This window comes from Malurus melanocephalus, unplaced genomic scaffold (genome assembly GCF_030028575.1).
Source record: "Malurus melanocephalus ecotype Western Australia unplaced genomic scaffold, MMel_1.1 scaffold_2, whole genome shotgun sequence".
NCBI classification, from domain to species: domain Eukaryota; kingdom Metazoa; phylum Chordata; class Aves; order Passeriformes; family Maluridae; genus Malurus; species Malurus melanocephalus.
This window is the reverse complement of record NW_026623234.1, coordinates 8314763-8331166: the sequence shown is the minus strand read 5'-3', so window position 1 is coordinate 8331166 and position 16404 is coordinate 8314763. Positions and strand designations below refer to the sequence as shown.

The 16404-nt window shown below is 43.4% G+C and overlaps 1 protein-coding gene across 3 annotated transcripts in view; it reads right to left on the bottom strand.

Annotated features, from left to right (window-relative positions):
- The window catches only part of ACTN1 (actinin alpha 1), an 86252-nt gene that overhangs the window by 37633 nt on the left and 32215 nt on the right, over positions 1-16404 (bottom strand). For all 3 annotated transcript variants that reach the window (XM_057367286.1, XM_057367277.1, XM_057367269.1), the window contains exons 2-3: positions 6813-6927; positions 1617-1736 (exon numbers count right to left, since the gene is read on the bottom strand). In XM_057367286.1, coding sequence (XP_057223269.1) covers positions 1617-1736; positions 6813-6927 — 235 coding nt within the window. The remainder of the gene's footprint in view (positions 1-1616; positions 1737-6812; positions 6928-16404) is intronic.

The window sequence follows — 16404 nt, the reverse complement described above, 5'->3', positions numbered from 1 at the left end:
AAAAAAAAAAAAAAAAAAAAAAAAAAAAAAAAAAAAAAAAAAAAAAAAAAGCCAGGACATTGACAGCCAATGTGTACAGGGAGCTACAGCTGGGCTGCAGACCCTTCACACAGGACCTTGCTGTCCAGCAGATACCCAGAGATGGAACAAGTCCCCCAGGTAAGCAGTGTGCTCCCCCATCCAATACCACCATGCTGCTGCTGGATGGTGTTTTTCTTTTCTAGGGGGCTTTTCTCCCAGAGAACTTTCTAGATCAGCCCAACCTGACCGAGGAATCTATAGCTCAAAGGAAAGCCAGCAAACATTTGGCAGGGGAGGTCAGGATCACTATTCAGATTGGTATGAATAATATTTCGGTCACAAAATGGCACCTCACAGTCTATTTCTGAACAGGGTAACTGCTTTGAGTCTGTACTGAATAACTGGGCCCTGGTGATCCTTGGTCACAGATCATTTGACTTGCAAATGATTTCTAAGAGCTGTAAGGATGCAATCACASCTGACTCAGCAACAGAGATAAAAAAAAATCCCTCGGAAAAATAGGAAAAGGCAAACTAGTGCCAGGGAGAGCAGTGAGAGCAGAATCACAAGGAAAAGAAAAAAAGGGGAATAGAGCAAGACAGGAAGATAGGGTTTACACATGCTCTGGAAAACTGATCTGTCTTAACAATTTCTGGGTCCAGATCCAGCTTCTAGTTTCCTAGTTTGAAAAGGGTCCCATATAGATATGGATTATTGTATTAGACACTGGATGCATCAGTCTTTTTGTAAGGGCACAGAATGATCTTGGATATGTATCTGTGCTACATAAACAGTACTCACAGCCAACAACAACCTCAGGTTGCTACTGCTGAAAAAGCTGAGAAATTTGAAAGTTTTGCATGCAAAATATCAATATCATTCAGCCATTCACCTCTTGCATTTTGGTCTTCAATACTAAACACAGCAAAAAGGTGTCTGCAATGTCCCTAACACTAGTTCTAAATTATTCCAAAGTCTCCATGAAGTTAAAGCACTATGTTGAAGTAAAGGTCTTGGTAAGGCAAACATAAGCACCTGCAGAGGCTGAGGTAATCTCTACCTGATCTGACATGGAACAAGTGAACCATAGGATGGGTAYAGGTGCTAGAAATGCCCCAGAAGAATGCTTCAAAGTTCAAAACTGGGGACAGCATGCCAAGACTGCCCTGATCTCATAAGCTGAGAGCAGGCAGACCTCAGGCCTGAGCCCCAGTGCTCTCCCAAAGAAGGAATGCTCGTCCAGAGCTCTATCACGGGCTCATTTCCTGGCTGTGTCATGAGTTTCCCTAGAGAAACCAAGTATTTCCATCTGCATGGTGGAGATAACAAACCTTCCTCATTTTCCATGGTCATTGCAAAGACAAATCTAGAAATATCACAGAAGCAGAGTGTCTCCACAGCAACAGTGACAACCTGAATACATGGGAAGGACTTACACACAGATCTAGAACAGATAAAAACAAGTATGAAAACCTGTGAGCCCTTCAAGAGCACAGTAGGACTAGGGAGGTGCAAAGGCAAATGACATGCAGCTATGAAAGAAAGGCAAGGGCTAAGCACAGCTTGGGCCCAGAAAAATCWGATGGTTCCTTTACCTTCTGCTCCAATAGATACTAGCTTGACTCCTTTGCTGGCAATGAAATCCAAGGCCTTGTTCACATTGGATATTTTGTGCACTCGCATTTTGCCTCTTTCAGGCTTAGCCAAACGTTCACCTGATAAGAAAAGAGGGGRAAAAAAAGTATTAGAAAACAATTCTGAATCTGTTCTTCCCTGGTGCATGTTTCCTCTGATGTTACTCCCCCTGCTCAGCCTGGCAGAGAGACCTCCCTGCATCCTTTCACTACACCCACACTCACTGTTAAGTACCCCCAGAAAGAATCAGACAGCAAAGTATCTTCTTGCTGCATCACAGGTAATTGAGCAACAGAGAACCTGTCAAGTCCTTTTCAGAGCAGGTTTGCATCAGAGGTGATAAAATCTGTTAAAACCCCACTGAGCTAGGCAGGGGAACCAACCTCCTCTAGGCACAGATAATGAGGCCTGGAAAGAGCACCAACTCCCCTCCCTGACTAACACAGGTGAGGAGCTCTCCTCCAGCATCTGCAACACCCAACTTACAAAGCAAATCTCTCCTTGGAACAACCTACAGTCAAATATGAGGGTGATCTTGTACCTCGCCTTTTCTCTCCCCCAGCCAGGATTCAGACCTCCTGCTTCTCTAGTCTCTTCACTGAATGGTCAAAACTGCCTGCAGCAGGAAATAAAATTACTTCTTTAGCAAAGTGGTTTTATAATTGTAAGGACTGTCACTTCAACTCATTTCCATTAAGTTCAATGTATTTCTAACTCTACACTAGGTTTTTTACACAGGCGCATTTTAAATGTTTACATTGAGGCACAGAGAAGGAAGCAGCCTAGCCCTAAACACAGGTTAATCTCTTACACAAATCAGTCTCACGATAACATCCAGCTCCTGGCTGCAACAAAGCTGGAAGATTTGGAAAAGTATTTTCCAACCTCATTTATTTGAAAAAGTTGCATTATGTGCAGTCATGTCCTTGATATGCTGCTTGTRACTACATTCACAGTCTACTTTTACTAATAATAACTCAAACACTCAGAGTAAGCAAATGAAAGCTTGGACAGGAGAACTTTYCAAAGAAACCTCAGATAGAAATATACTTATATGGGATTTCAGGAGCCACCTGTATGTGACACAACACTAAAAGYGAAGAGAACATCTGCTTTCAGATCACAGGCTCCAGAATACAAAAATGATCCAAAGAAAACCCAAGCAGGTTTTGTACTTAAAAAGAGTTATAATTAAAAGTAGATCAAATGGGCAAGTCTAGGTAGTAATTACTCACCTGACCTATTCAGTTCCAGAAGTCTCCTGCTGTATCTTGAACTAAATATTTATGTCAATGCAAGCTGATTCAAAACCTTTATTTGAGGCTTAAGTGTAAGAAAAATATTTGGCTTGTTTCCTAACACAGGTGTGAGGAAAAGCTAAAACAGAGAAAAGAATACTATCTCCATAACCATGCCCTCCAAAGAAAAAAGTCTGGAAATTAAAATCCTTTACAAGTCTTTCAGTGGTTAGTAGAAGCTGGTGACATTACCTCTCAAGCTTAAGGATAAAACCAGATTGATTTTAAAAAGGAAACACTGATGTCTGACAATTTGAGTAAAAAGATGTATTTTATGGTATTACCTCCTTCCTAGGACTGAAAAAAAAACCCTACTCTTTTGCTTTAATGGAACCTCAAGTACATGTCACAGTATCTTGCTTTATTTTTCCACTTGGATAATGCTGATCATTCTAAAGAAAAGTTGAAGCTTTTTTTTGTGACAGTTTCACAATGGCATTTTAAAATCTAATTTTACAATACACTTAAGCAGACTTATACAGCAAAACATCAACAAATGGGTTGATCCAGCTAAAAACCAGCCATTTTCTTCAGTTCATGTGACTGTAAACTAGCCTTGCAAAAAGAAAAATAAAGACAAGTGATTAGGTTTCAGCTGGAACAGCAAGCTGATCCCATTCACCTCGTGGCCGCATGTGCAATGCCAATACAGTGGAGAGCAGCTGAACTGCTCTCCCTGAGGCTGGGGAGAGCAGGATTGTTCTCCCTCACAGCAATGAGATTCTCAAGCAACTGGTGGTGATTTAGAATCCCTTTTTTGGGAACTTTTTAGCTTCCAAAACCTAATGGCTATTTCCTTCAGACTTGGACTTTATTATGGATTTAGATGTCCAGAAAAGAACACCACCTGGTTCCATGCCATACATTATTAATGATGCAGACCATTAAAAAGAAGTCTGCTAGAAATATATTCTACTTTGAGCTATTTGCATGATTGCTTTATTTCTCAGTACTTCTCCTAGCTGAGACAATGAAAACAGTCCACTCGCTTCCATTCGCTGATTTTCATGTACTAGCCCAAGGCGGTACTTTAAAAGCCAAACAATGCAAGGATGTGTTGGCAGAGAAGTTGCTCACTGCAAATTTGCTCAGGAAAAATTTCAATTAGTGACTGACTATTTGAAGGGGGRAAAAAAAGGCATCTCAATACTTTATTTTAAAAGCACTAAATGTGAGTTTAGCCTTTTTCCATCTCATAGTACTATTTTTAAAATGGCTTTGYCAGGGGAAGGAAACACATGTGGTGAAAAATGAAAGTGTATCTCTTGGGGCAATTTCTAAAGGGGGATGCAGTTGTTACTTTCAACCACAGAGGCTAACCAGAAAGGACCTGCAACGAGGAAGTCCCAGAACAATCCATAGAACTTCCCCACAGCACAGTGACTGGGGAACCAAGAGACTCTTGTGGGGCTGAAAGAGGACCTGTCAGCAGCACAGCTCACCTCCAGAAGATGCCATGCTGAGTAAAAATGAAGCACTCTCCTCTTGCAGACCATCATTACTTCCCATACTTTGGGAAACTGCACTGGATGGGGAAACTGCTTCCTACTTGCCCTAGCTGCCTGGCAGCAGTGTTCCCAAGGACACATGTGAGGGTCTCCCTCCCTGAAACAGGTCTCCTACAGTCCCAATGGCAGTCCTTCTTCCACTGGAGGGTMTCAGCAGTCTCCCTGATGCAGGCTCCATCCTTCCTGCCATGGCAGAGTGGCAGCAGCCCCSCTGCAGCAGGGGCAGAGGGAGATGGTGCTCCCTCACTCCCACACATCCTGTCCAGGCAGCCAGGTGGAGCAGGCACTCAGCTCAGCATGGCTCTGAGCCAAGCTGACCCAGCAGCCTCATGGCTGAAAGCTCTTAAGGCCATTGTCCTCTAGGTTAGAGGAGAKCAGCCTGCCACAGAGTAACCCTGCSCATGCCAAATTCCCATCAGCAGCTCTGAGTCCCCCAAAAAGATGTGAAGAGAAAGGTGTGAGCCAAGAGTTCAAAGGTAAGATCAGCAGCTGGAACTGGAGGGCTAACAGCCATCAGAGATTCACCATTTTGGCTGATGATGAGTAGGAGGCATAGCAAAAATATACAGGTGAGCCCTTCCAAACATCAGGGGACTCCTGACACCCACACTGCTCCCCACACGGGCTGCTGCTTCCCCAGCTACGGACCTAAGGAGCTGATAGAGGAGCTGGCAGCTCAAAGGAGGCTCTGTATGAGCAGTGGGGCTCAAAATGGATAACAGAACCACCAAGGATRGAAGTGAAATGGGGAAAAAATGTGCTAAAACTCTCTTCTTCTTTTGTCATTGTACTAAGGAGAACTGCAGTTCTAGCTTCTGCTGTCTCTAGGGAGAGGATGTTCAGTCTTCAGTGTGTGAAGGACCATGATCTCCAGCGGGATGCAGTCCCCAGCTCCCCCCATGCCTGTGCCCACTGGTCAYGCAGCAGGCAGGCTGCAGGCACAGAGCTGCTCTGCAAAGGGACAGGGACGTGCTGTGCCCACACCACTGCAATCGGAAGCTGCCAGCTTCTTCCCAAAGTGAGGTGGATCTGACAGGCCCTGCCAATGGGCTACCAAAGGGACAACAGCAGAGCCAGAGTGGGAGATGATGCAAGGAATTAAGAGCGTGGGATACAAGACCCCCAGCTTTAGCACCAAGCCTTGGGCCTTGTCCTACCCATCCTTCCCTCCCCTAYTTCCAGTCCAGTGATTGAAAGCTAAGCCATCAAGGCCCATTTACCCCAACATCCAGGCTGCAGCCCTGCCTCTGTGAGGGAACATAAATACAGAACATAAACTAATAGGACTCTGCTACCTCATTTCTGACAGGCACTGTAGAAACAATGTGCATGCTGTAAAGTTCTGATAGGGTTTTGAACTCTGATCCCTCCAAAGCATCTGGGCAAACCCCCTGAGGTTTCATTCTATAGTCATAACTCCCGAAAAAAACTGACAATAACTGACAGAATCTTTGCAGAAAATGGAAAAGGGAAGGTAAGGAAAGAAAAGGAGGAACAGAAGAAAGGCAGTCTGAGTGCTTCTGTCATGGCCATTTTATTGGCAAATTCACCAGGGTCAGGAATGCAAGTCACTGTAACTGGCTCAAAAGCCATCAAAACAAAATCTGTGAGCATACAACCCCACTTTGATATGCACAGTCTCGCTCTCTTTCAATCCCTCCTACTATACTTTAGTAAGGTATTTATTTCATAAGGACATCAAAAGGGATTACTGCTCATATGAAATAATCCCTGGAGATATGTGTCTAGTAATGGGACATTTGTGACACAGAGTAAAAACAAATGTGACCTAACTTGTTCATATACTGCTTTTATTTCAGACTGAGTACTTTGGGATTTTGCTTTTCTTTGGCATATTTTTTTTTCCCAAAAAGGTTTGAGCATTGAGCTCAGATTCAAACTAGAATGGAAAAACTTCAGTCATGGCTGAAACTGAATGACACAGAAGATTTACTGGTTTGACTCCCTTCTTCTAATAACTTCTATCGTGCACCCACTGCCATGTGGCTTTGGTGTGATTTGCCAGTGCAGCATTYCCACACTTCCCAGAGCTGCTTCATCAGCCCTGCCAAGCAGTAAGAGCCACTGCCTGGATCTTCACAGGAGGCTGTGCATTCCTGACAGCAGAGAAAAGCCAAGAAGCCCGAGCAGGAATGCAATGGGCAGCCTGCACAGGCCATAAGCTTTGCAGTACATTCCAAAATGGTCACTGCTGGAGACACATACTCGTTAGGGAGAAATTTGTTCTGAATCAGGAAGCAGCTGCTCTTACATTCCAGCAAAAACTGCAGCATTACAGCCCTTGTAGTCAGTATCCTGCATGGGCAACACCACACAGAAACTCTCTTACCTGAAATGACTTCCAGAAGCAACATGAGTTTAAGACCATCCCTGAAATCTTCTTCTATGTTCTCAATCTGTGTCCCAGCCTTGCGGAGGTGAGAATTACACCATGCTGTAAATGTCTAAAATACAGGATAGAAAGAAAAAAAAATGCAGTCAGTAATCTTCCCACAAACCAAAACAGTAGTTCCCAACCAAAGCAGTGCTGTTAGGTACCATGACAAATGCTCATTAGGTTATCACCTCTGCATCTGACGTCCTTGTGGAGCATATGCATTTGCACCCCTAAACATCCAAAGAAGTTGCAGGGTGTTTTTGTAGTAGAAGGAGTCTAAGACAGTCACTTTACAGTTCAAGCATATCTGATGTTCTGTAGAGGCTTCTTATTTTCTGTTTGGCTTAGAATACCTTGAAACCGATTTTAAAACACTGTAAGTGCTCAGACTGCTAAGAACTTCCAGYGGTGTTAGATGACACATATTAATATGAAGGAGAACAGAGAACACTAGAGAGGTGCTTGAGAAMAAAAAAGAACCATTCTTCAACTGCCTCTGGTCTACTCCATCCCCATSAGACACTGCAGCCCTTAGACAGACACTGAAGGACATCCCAGTAGTGTCTGTCCTGCTGCCTCTATTCTCACTGACTAGCTGAAAAGTAGAATTCCTTCCCTTGTGATAATCCCACCTTCCCTCCACCACACATGGAGAAGTAAACACTTTCTATATAACAATAGTATCACTCATCTCAGCAGAAGGGCAGGCCCTAGAAAGGATGTAAGTAACCAACTTAGTGCACTACTGTCTAGCACAGCCCCTAACTCACACTCTTTGAGAGCCTCTGGCASAGGCACCACTGCAGTCATCTCAATAATAAAGTCACAGCCACTCTGTAATTAGTGATACCATGCACCACCACTGGAATTATGAGTTTGAAGTGCAGGACAGACTGAGGGCCAAAGTACAATACAGTCAGTACTACACAGGCTAAGCAAAACACTTTTTTTGAAAGCACYTTCTGACCTCAAGTGGTCAGGATAAAGGTATCTCTCATATGAGAGAAACTAATTTCACACAACAGATGACAACACATTTTCTGTGGCTGCAATCTGTAAACCCATGCTCTGAACAATGGGCACATGAGGCAACTGACAGGGGAGAGATCATCCTTCCAAGAGATGTGACAGTAAAGATTATCTCAAAAGAGCACCATGTGAACTGGTCTGAAAGAGGAAAGTGTAACCATTTGATGGTCAAAACACAAGAAGCAAATATAAAATACCTCAGAGACCCCTGTGTAGCACCTACTTAAACAGGTGAATCAAAGAGCTGAATCTCATCTGAAGATGCAGAAGCAGTTTGACACAAAACTGTTTGAAGAGTAAATGGTAGCAACCAGRTCTTTTAAAGAGGACAAGTTTGTTCAAGCGTTAATGAATATGTTTTGCAGTGTTTGAATAGCACACCAAGTAAACCATTTCCTTTGTGCAACCTGATAACCCYTCAATCACTCTTTAAATAGAAGGGTGAGGTTACTAAAAAATGAATGTACCCAAAAGCTSAGTGCTACCACAAGGGAAGTCTTCCCTCCCTTCCCAGATGTGATCCTAGAGCCAATTCAACTCACTGACCCAGCAAAGGACTGTTTACTTTCCTAAGACTGGCCTTCTGCTCAGCAGTCCATGAAGGCAGTTCAGCAGAATCTAACAAGCCTCTGTGAGAGAAATTTGGGCACACAAGGGCCAAGCAGGAGGGTGGAGTGGACCACAGYAGCCATGCCATTTTGGGCTGCTGGGAAACCACAGAAGGAAGGACTCATCTAATACTGAAGCACAGCATGCCAGAAATTTAGAAGTGCTTCACTACTACTTACACCATGCACAAGATTTCAAAAGAAATATTACCCTAAATGGCAACAGGATTTTTCCCAGCTCTCTCAAAGCTGGGCTTTCACTACTAACCTGMTCTCATTTAAGTTCACCAGAACACAAATAGTGTGGCAGAATCTTTCCTTGGAAAAAGCATTGCTCAACAGCTGCCAAGCTTTCCACTGCTGTGCTCTGGCCTTGTTCTCCACTGGGACTCTGGAATGGAGCAATCCAGCTGTAAATACTTTTATGGCAATGACCCTTTGGACGGATGTATGTATTGTGAAAGTCTGGGATCTCTTTTTTCAAAAAGGCCTGGTTTCCTTCCAGATTTGGAAGCTTGGAATAAAGAAGAGTAAGTAATTAGGAACTTTTTTATTGCTTTTTATTGTAAATCCCATGAGAAATAAGAGGTGGTGGGTTTTTTTTTTAAGTAAGAGTGATTTTTACTAGAAAAGGGCCCTATATCCTGAAGTACATCCTATTGGCACTATTTTCTTCATTCGACTGCCTGAGCTGTATTACAATTCCTTTTGCAGACGGGCTACTTCACTCCTCCAGAAGGACAAATGAGAGCAGAAAAGCTGTCAAATGCTACATCATCACCACATATAAAAGTATGAGATCAAGTTATGCCAGAAAGGTTGTGGATGCCCATGAACCTCATTCTTATATATGGAAAGTAGAYAGAGCAAGATACCTTGAGCTAGTGTCTGGCCTTGGGTGACATTACAAAATTCATGTTGATTTAAGGAGGAAGCCTGAGATCTAACTCAYAGGCAACAAGGCTGCATTTTTATTTATTGTCTGACTTCTCTGAAGTAATTTCAGTTTGGTTTTCCATCAGCCCAAAGCAGATCAGAAATCTCTGCTTTAAAACACTGGTAAATCTCAATAGAGCACAACAGGGCATCCCTCTTGAAGGTGGAAGAGAGTCATCAGGTCTACACTTCCAAGAAACATGGATGAAGTTAAATGCAAACCACAAATCTTCTAAACTTTGCCTTATTATAAAGCCTGGCTAGATAACTCGATAACTGATAGTACTTTTATTGCTGTAAGAGTCACCTAGGGCTTGGTGGAAAATCAAGTCCCAGAGCCAGCACCAGCTTCTCAACTGGARCCAAAACCATCTCCATCTCATCATGGCCTCAGACAGGCTGAAGAGACACAGTTCTGCAAAACACTGCCATTAGCCATGAGTGAGAAAATGGACATTTCAGCTTCTCAAGAACATGGACCACGAAGGGTTAATAGATAGAGAGCACACACAGCTTCCATGAGAAAAGTCCCAGATGTGCAGAGTGCAGACATTTTATCAAGGCTCCAACAAGCATAYACCATGAGCAGCACAACAGCATATGTGAACCCAAACAACCAGTAGCTCAGAGAGGACTCATCAGGCCACTTTACAAGAAAGCAGGATTATGAATGCTTTGAATAACTGCAGTGGGACTCACAAACTGTACTCATCACAGATCAACCCAGAGCAACATCTATCAAAACACAGTCATCAGAAAACAGCTTTGTGTTGCATTGTATATACCGCAGAGGGGTAAAATGGCTTTATGTTGCATTGTATATACTGCAGAGGGGTAAAATATCTTCTTTCTTCAAAGTAGTAAACCAGGGAGAGATCTGACAGATAGGAGAAGCCTGGAGAAATGTGTCAGAAAAGTAGATGGAAGCAAGAGAAGGGAAAGCTGAAATTTCTGCTGTCCACTGGGTCTTGCAATTCTGGCAAGTCTTGTTTACAGCCGTTTTTACTGACTTGGCTTCACGTGTCTGCACAGGATCCTTTTTGTTATTCCAGGAAACCTACTGAAACCACCCACTCACCCCATCCACCTTCTGGGCAACACAGCCGCTCCTCCTCATCCTTAGTCACAGCCACCCGAGGCAAATGGCTTGGGGTGGCTGCTAARCCCTGCTGTGCTGCCTGTCACTGGCAAACAAATTTTTGAAAGTGGAAAGGGCTGTCAAGAGCAGCCAGGTACCTTTCTGGTGCAAGCCTGGGAGCAGTCAGACAAGAAAAAAAAAAAAAAAAGAAAAAAAAACCTCACCAAAAAACACCCCACCTGTATTTGTTGGGGTGAGGTGACTTGCACCCCAGTTGTGAGGGCAAAAATATACTGGCAGGTGGGAAGCTGCTCTGAAGCAGCAGATGCTCTTCCTTGCTGTCTGCAGACACAGAAGCCTGGAGATTATTCTTCTACTTACTTCTAACTCGCTGTCCCAAAGACAAGAAAACAAATAGTCTGTTAATCTTGAGGCTTATGGAAATTTCTGAGCTGGAAAACTACTTACTGTTAAATAATAGCACAGAAACCTCACACCATAAATTTTCTATGGCAACTGCACAAGAGGTGCAAACAGAGTTGTGTTTCTTGGCCCTTGGATCTTTCCATATGTTATACTCCTAATTTCATTTTTGGACACACCAGATTGCCAGGACACCCCTGCAGATCTGCCTCTTGTTCACTGTTCACTACAGAGGACATCCAGTGAAGGAGCACGTGTGCATTTGCATGTACATGGATGCATTTCTTATCAYTGCCCTCTATTCCCTGCTCCCATCTAGCTATGATTTGTAGCTTTTTTCTTATTTTTTTTTTCCTGTTAACACCCCAGCCTCATCAGCAAGATCCCTGCTATCCAGATCAACTCTTGCTATTTGGCTGCTGGGTGCTGCATGAACAGCAGCATGTTCACATTCTACCTCAATATAACCTGTCAGATAATAAAAAGAATAACAAATGTTACTAAAAGCAAGCAAATATGATTAACTGTTCTGCTCCTCAGTGTATACCRTTGGGGTATCCTATAGAAGCATACCTATTTTAACAGGCATGCACATCCTTGTTCTGACACAACATGAAAAGTCCTTGCTTCTCCACTGTATTAACCCTTGCCCAGTTGAGAGTTGGAAACAACAGCCAGGTGATAGCTAGTCCTGCAGCCAAAACTCTGAAGAGACATCACCTTCAGCTAGGTCCTTCCAGCTATCTCACTGCAAACCTATCCATACTGCTTGTGCATACACACGTGTACTCTCTGGTACTCTTTGCACTTCCCCAACATTTGCTCTTATTCCTGAAAACCAATAAYCTTTCCCCTCCACACTGTTCTTTCCAATCTGAGTACCTTTCTGCTACCCAAGTGGCTCAGGCAAAGTTCCCAAAACCTAGGGAAGCAGGACAGTAAGTCAACATTTTAAAGAATGTTTCTGCCCGGAAAGCAGCAGCGCCACGATACCACTCGGAGCAAATCTAGAGAGCTCTTTGCTGAAAGGAAACAGTCAYAAGGCACTTCAGCTACTGAGCAATTTTAGCAGCGTAAATGTCGAAGCTACCACAACCACATAATTGACAGATATAAAAAAAAAAAAATGGGCAATTTCATCTCTTTGCGGCTGTGACACTGACATTCCAGCTTTATCTGACCTTTCCAGATGCTCTTTACATCTCTCCTTGCTAAATCACTCTTCCACACAGCCCTGCTTTCCATGGGTGAACGCAAATGTTCTGGCACAGCCAGGAGACTACCATATTTGTGTAACAGCCCTGGAGAGGCTGTAACCGAGCCAGAGCAGTGCTGCTTGCCTCTTTTCTGACAGGGGAAAGGTCTGGCTTAAGCAAAAGAATTCATTGGAGCACTGCCTCTCCAGACCACCACCACKGTGCTCAAAGCAAGGCAGTGTTCACAGCCACCAAGGCACCCTTCTTACTTGTGTTTATGCTGGGGGATGAATTTTAATCAAGTATTTCAACASAGCTCTGCTGTTGAGATGTGTCCACAAAGGTTTGGCTCCTGTTAAGAAGGGGATGGAGCTGCTAGCACACAAATCTTGGTCTAACAGTAGCACAGTTTTACGCTGTCTTCACGCGTGCTCAGCAAAGCGAGGTCCTGAATGGGCTGAAAGCTATGGGTGCTAGCCCAGGCTTTCTTCTGGTGTTGTAGGGGAAATGATAGCAGGACTCCCTTTCCAGTCACCAGAAAAGAAAGTAAAATATTCAAATAATACTTCATATACAGATGAAAAACAAAATCAATTTACTCAGCTACAAGTGCTGCACTTGTGCTAGTCCTGGAGTCAGCAATGCACCTGACTGCTCGGCCAGGCTGCATTGCCTGCCTGCTCTGAACGCAAACCCTGCTGTTGTTCCTGCTTACTACAACACCCTRCATTCCTTACAGGACTGCTGTGACAGATCAGCTAATTCTTGCAACAAATTCTACAGCCGAGTCCATGCTACAAGGAATTTCATTAAAATAAAATTATCTGAAACAAGGACTGATGTAATAATCTAATAAYAGCTAATAGTTTATAATAGCAGGCAGAAAACTGCTGCACACACAGCTTTTTTAAAGAAATAGGATTACTAATAAAGCAGACCAGCTGCCCCATAATGGGATCCTTTCCACCTTGGTAATCTGGAAGCTGAACATAATGTATCAATTAAGGAGGATGCTAACCCACAGTGACCACAAATATCTCTCTCTTGTTCCTCGAGCAGACAGACTAGGCTATCATCAGCTTATTAATTGGAAGGATTTGGACTGAAAGGCTGGGTAGGCCATGAAAAATAAAGCTCAACAATCCAGTTCCAGTTTCCCCTCACTCAGCACTAATTCATTACCAGCATTACCTTCCAGGGTCTCATGCGACTGTCCCCTTCCTAATGCTCCTGTTCTGACAGTTTCTGTGGCATCCCCTTCTCTGAATCCTCCTTTCACATCTTAAAGCACTTGGAAGAAATGCTGGGGTCTTGTAGGTGGCAGCTTAACACCCTCCCCACACTCAACACAGACTCAATTGACAGGCTTGGTTGCAGCTTCTTTTCCTGCACAAGTCTGTCATATAAGCTGACAAGGAGGTGCTCATTTAATTGGGGAATAATTACAAAGTAATCCTAGATCTTGTGAACACCCTGGCACAAGAAAGTCCATGGCTGGACATAACATCACACTAACAACCTGAATGAAAAGAGCTGGGCATTAAAAGCGCTGTTCATGAGGTACAACTGGCCCWTTGACTATTTTCTCTGCCTACGTGCTGCAAGTGACAGCAGCTTTAYACACATACATATTACTGGTTTTCAATAGTGATGGAGGAAGTGCAAACCTACTACAGCCCTACTTCTGTATACTACACCTCCTGGATTACTCCTTGGTGTACTTGGATGTCTGCTAGAATGCCCAAAAGTACTCAAAAATGGCTGTCCTCTCCTCACAGGGGAGTTTTAGGTATTGCAGATTCTCTATACAAACCTCATTTTAATTTTTGTTTTAATTTGAACTTTATAAATTAAACTTATTTGAACTTTATTTAAAGTCACAGTTTGCTATACTCTCCAATCTCATCTKCTAACCTGAAATACCTTCACTGCATGTTGCTTTAAATTTGAAGCCACATTACAATTTTGAAAACAAGAAAGGCATTTGATAAACAGTTTTGGTATTTATGTTCCAAGCCCAGTCTCCAGGACACAGGGGTAATTCAAAGAGTTTAGTTTGTGTCAACAAGTTACACTATCAGCAGTTAACCTCTGAAGAATTACAGGTATGATGCTCAAGGAGAYGAATGCTGCACAATGAAGAGTTTTAGTTTCCAACAGAGTTGGCCTTTCAGAAAGGCTGAAGGAATTAAATGGATATTCAGAAGGAATCATTAGACACTCACAGCACAATTTCCCCACCTCCACAAAAGGAGTTTAGTACTACCAGCATCAGTGCTCATGTCCTGTTCTGGCTTAATTGCAGCTGTGGAGTTCCAAGCTGAAAGACAAAAGAGAGCCCACACTACTTCTCAAATGCTATGCCCTGAAAAAAGGGAGGTATCATTACACTGTGGAGTACCAGCATCCACTCTAAGAACCATTTCGTGGCTGCATAAGAACTTATGAAGGAGAAAAGGTAAATTTTAAGTCTGCTTGTATTTACCAACCCCAGGGCACAGCCCCTGCAATTTGGAAGTCACTACTTCTTAGCCACTTTCCAAAACCCATCTCTGCAGGTCAGGATGAGAACAACACTACAGCAGTAAGAGCTCCAACCCTAAGCGTAGTGGCATAAGCCAGCTTGGATCCCACTGGCAGTGCCAAGCTCTTCACTGAAGTCTCTCTTTGTCCAGAGGAGCTACGAACTGCTGCCTAAAGAAAATAAACTCTCCTGACAGCCAATTCATCCTTTTGGACACTGGCAATGAATCAGCAGCACATCACTTGTAAGAAGCACCAAGTAAATTCAGTGCAGGAGTTTTCATTTTTGCTCAGTGTCTTGCACAGTTTTTAGCTCTCATATCCTGGAGGACAGGACCAAAAAAAGAAAAACCCAAAGTCTGTTCTACATCAGTTTCCCACTGGCATGGTATTAACTGCTTTGGAGTYAGAACACTCCCTTTTAGTAGCTTAACAACAGGCTAAGGTGGTGAAGGCAGAAATCTCAATCCAGCATACTTCCTGTCCAACACAGGGTAAATATTTGTTCTCCTCTACATTTGTGCCTCTGGAGCCTTTAACTCCTGCTACAGAACTCCCATTACAGAACTGCACCATTTCAAGAAGAATCCGCTTCTGATATTTGAAAGCTAATGACCAYTAAATCAATGAGTTGGCTGGCATTTCAGATCAGTAAATTGTAAGCTCTCTATCCCTGAGTTACCATAGAGCACAGATAGCTAGGAAAACACAAGAAGCCCTTCACACATGCAAAAATCATGAAAAAAAMCCCCAGAACTATGCAAGGATATCAACTGGCTAGAAATAAGTTCTTTTAGAGTTTATCGTTAAGCTCAGACTAGCAAGACTCTTCATTATACTGTTCTCTCTCCTATGAAATTAGCTCATAAATGTCAACTTGCTTCAAGCTCTCTCATAACAAAAATTAAACAGAGCTTGTATCTGCATTTTATATGCTGAATTTCCCAAATGCTTTATAGCAGTGGAAGACGTACTGGAAGAAATCACTTTACCACACTAGGATGCAACTATTTATAGACTGAAAGTGGCAACCAACCACTGAAAGCCAGACTGTTCAATTCATGGATGCTGAACTCCAACTGCTCAGCACCGGATTGGGCCAAGCCACCAGGATGAGAACCTGCACAGGCAGCCTTATGTTCCTGATGGCAGGCCTGCACTTCACATCTCCCCATGCAGCTTTATCCAGAACTGATTTCATCGTGATGGTGAGCTGAGGTGTCACYCACCTGGTACCAGGAACAGACTGGGGGGAACAGCTGGCACTGTAACACAAAGCAGGGCATGMAGCTCTGCTCCAGCTCTGGTCAAAGGTACAAGGCTTCTTTCATTCTGAARCAGGTCAGGGAAGCACCTTTCCTCTGGTGGACGCACAAGCAGACAGACACAACTGCTCCAATGAACATTTGTGTTGCTTCTACCATGAAGGTGCGTGTGTGGAGTCTATCAGTTCATACTGAGTGCACAGAGCCAGCAGTGCACAGGCTGATCTGCCTGAAAGCCCTCCTGCAATGTAGGTTCAGAGACCCTWGGGGCTGCCCAGAGCTTCCAGGGATGATTCACAGGTGGTGTTTTTTCTGTGGCTCTTCTTTGGCTGTTTGCTTTGCTGATGAAGGGAAGAGAAGCAGAGGAAGTTACAGCTTCATTTATCYAGGCTTTCTAAATAAAGAACTGCGTAAACAGGTTGAATAATTGAAACAACCTAATGTATTTGCCCACTGCTCTGTATGGATGCTGCAAAATTAGCACAA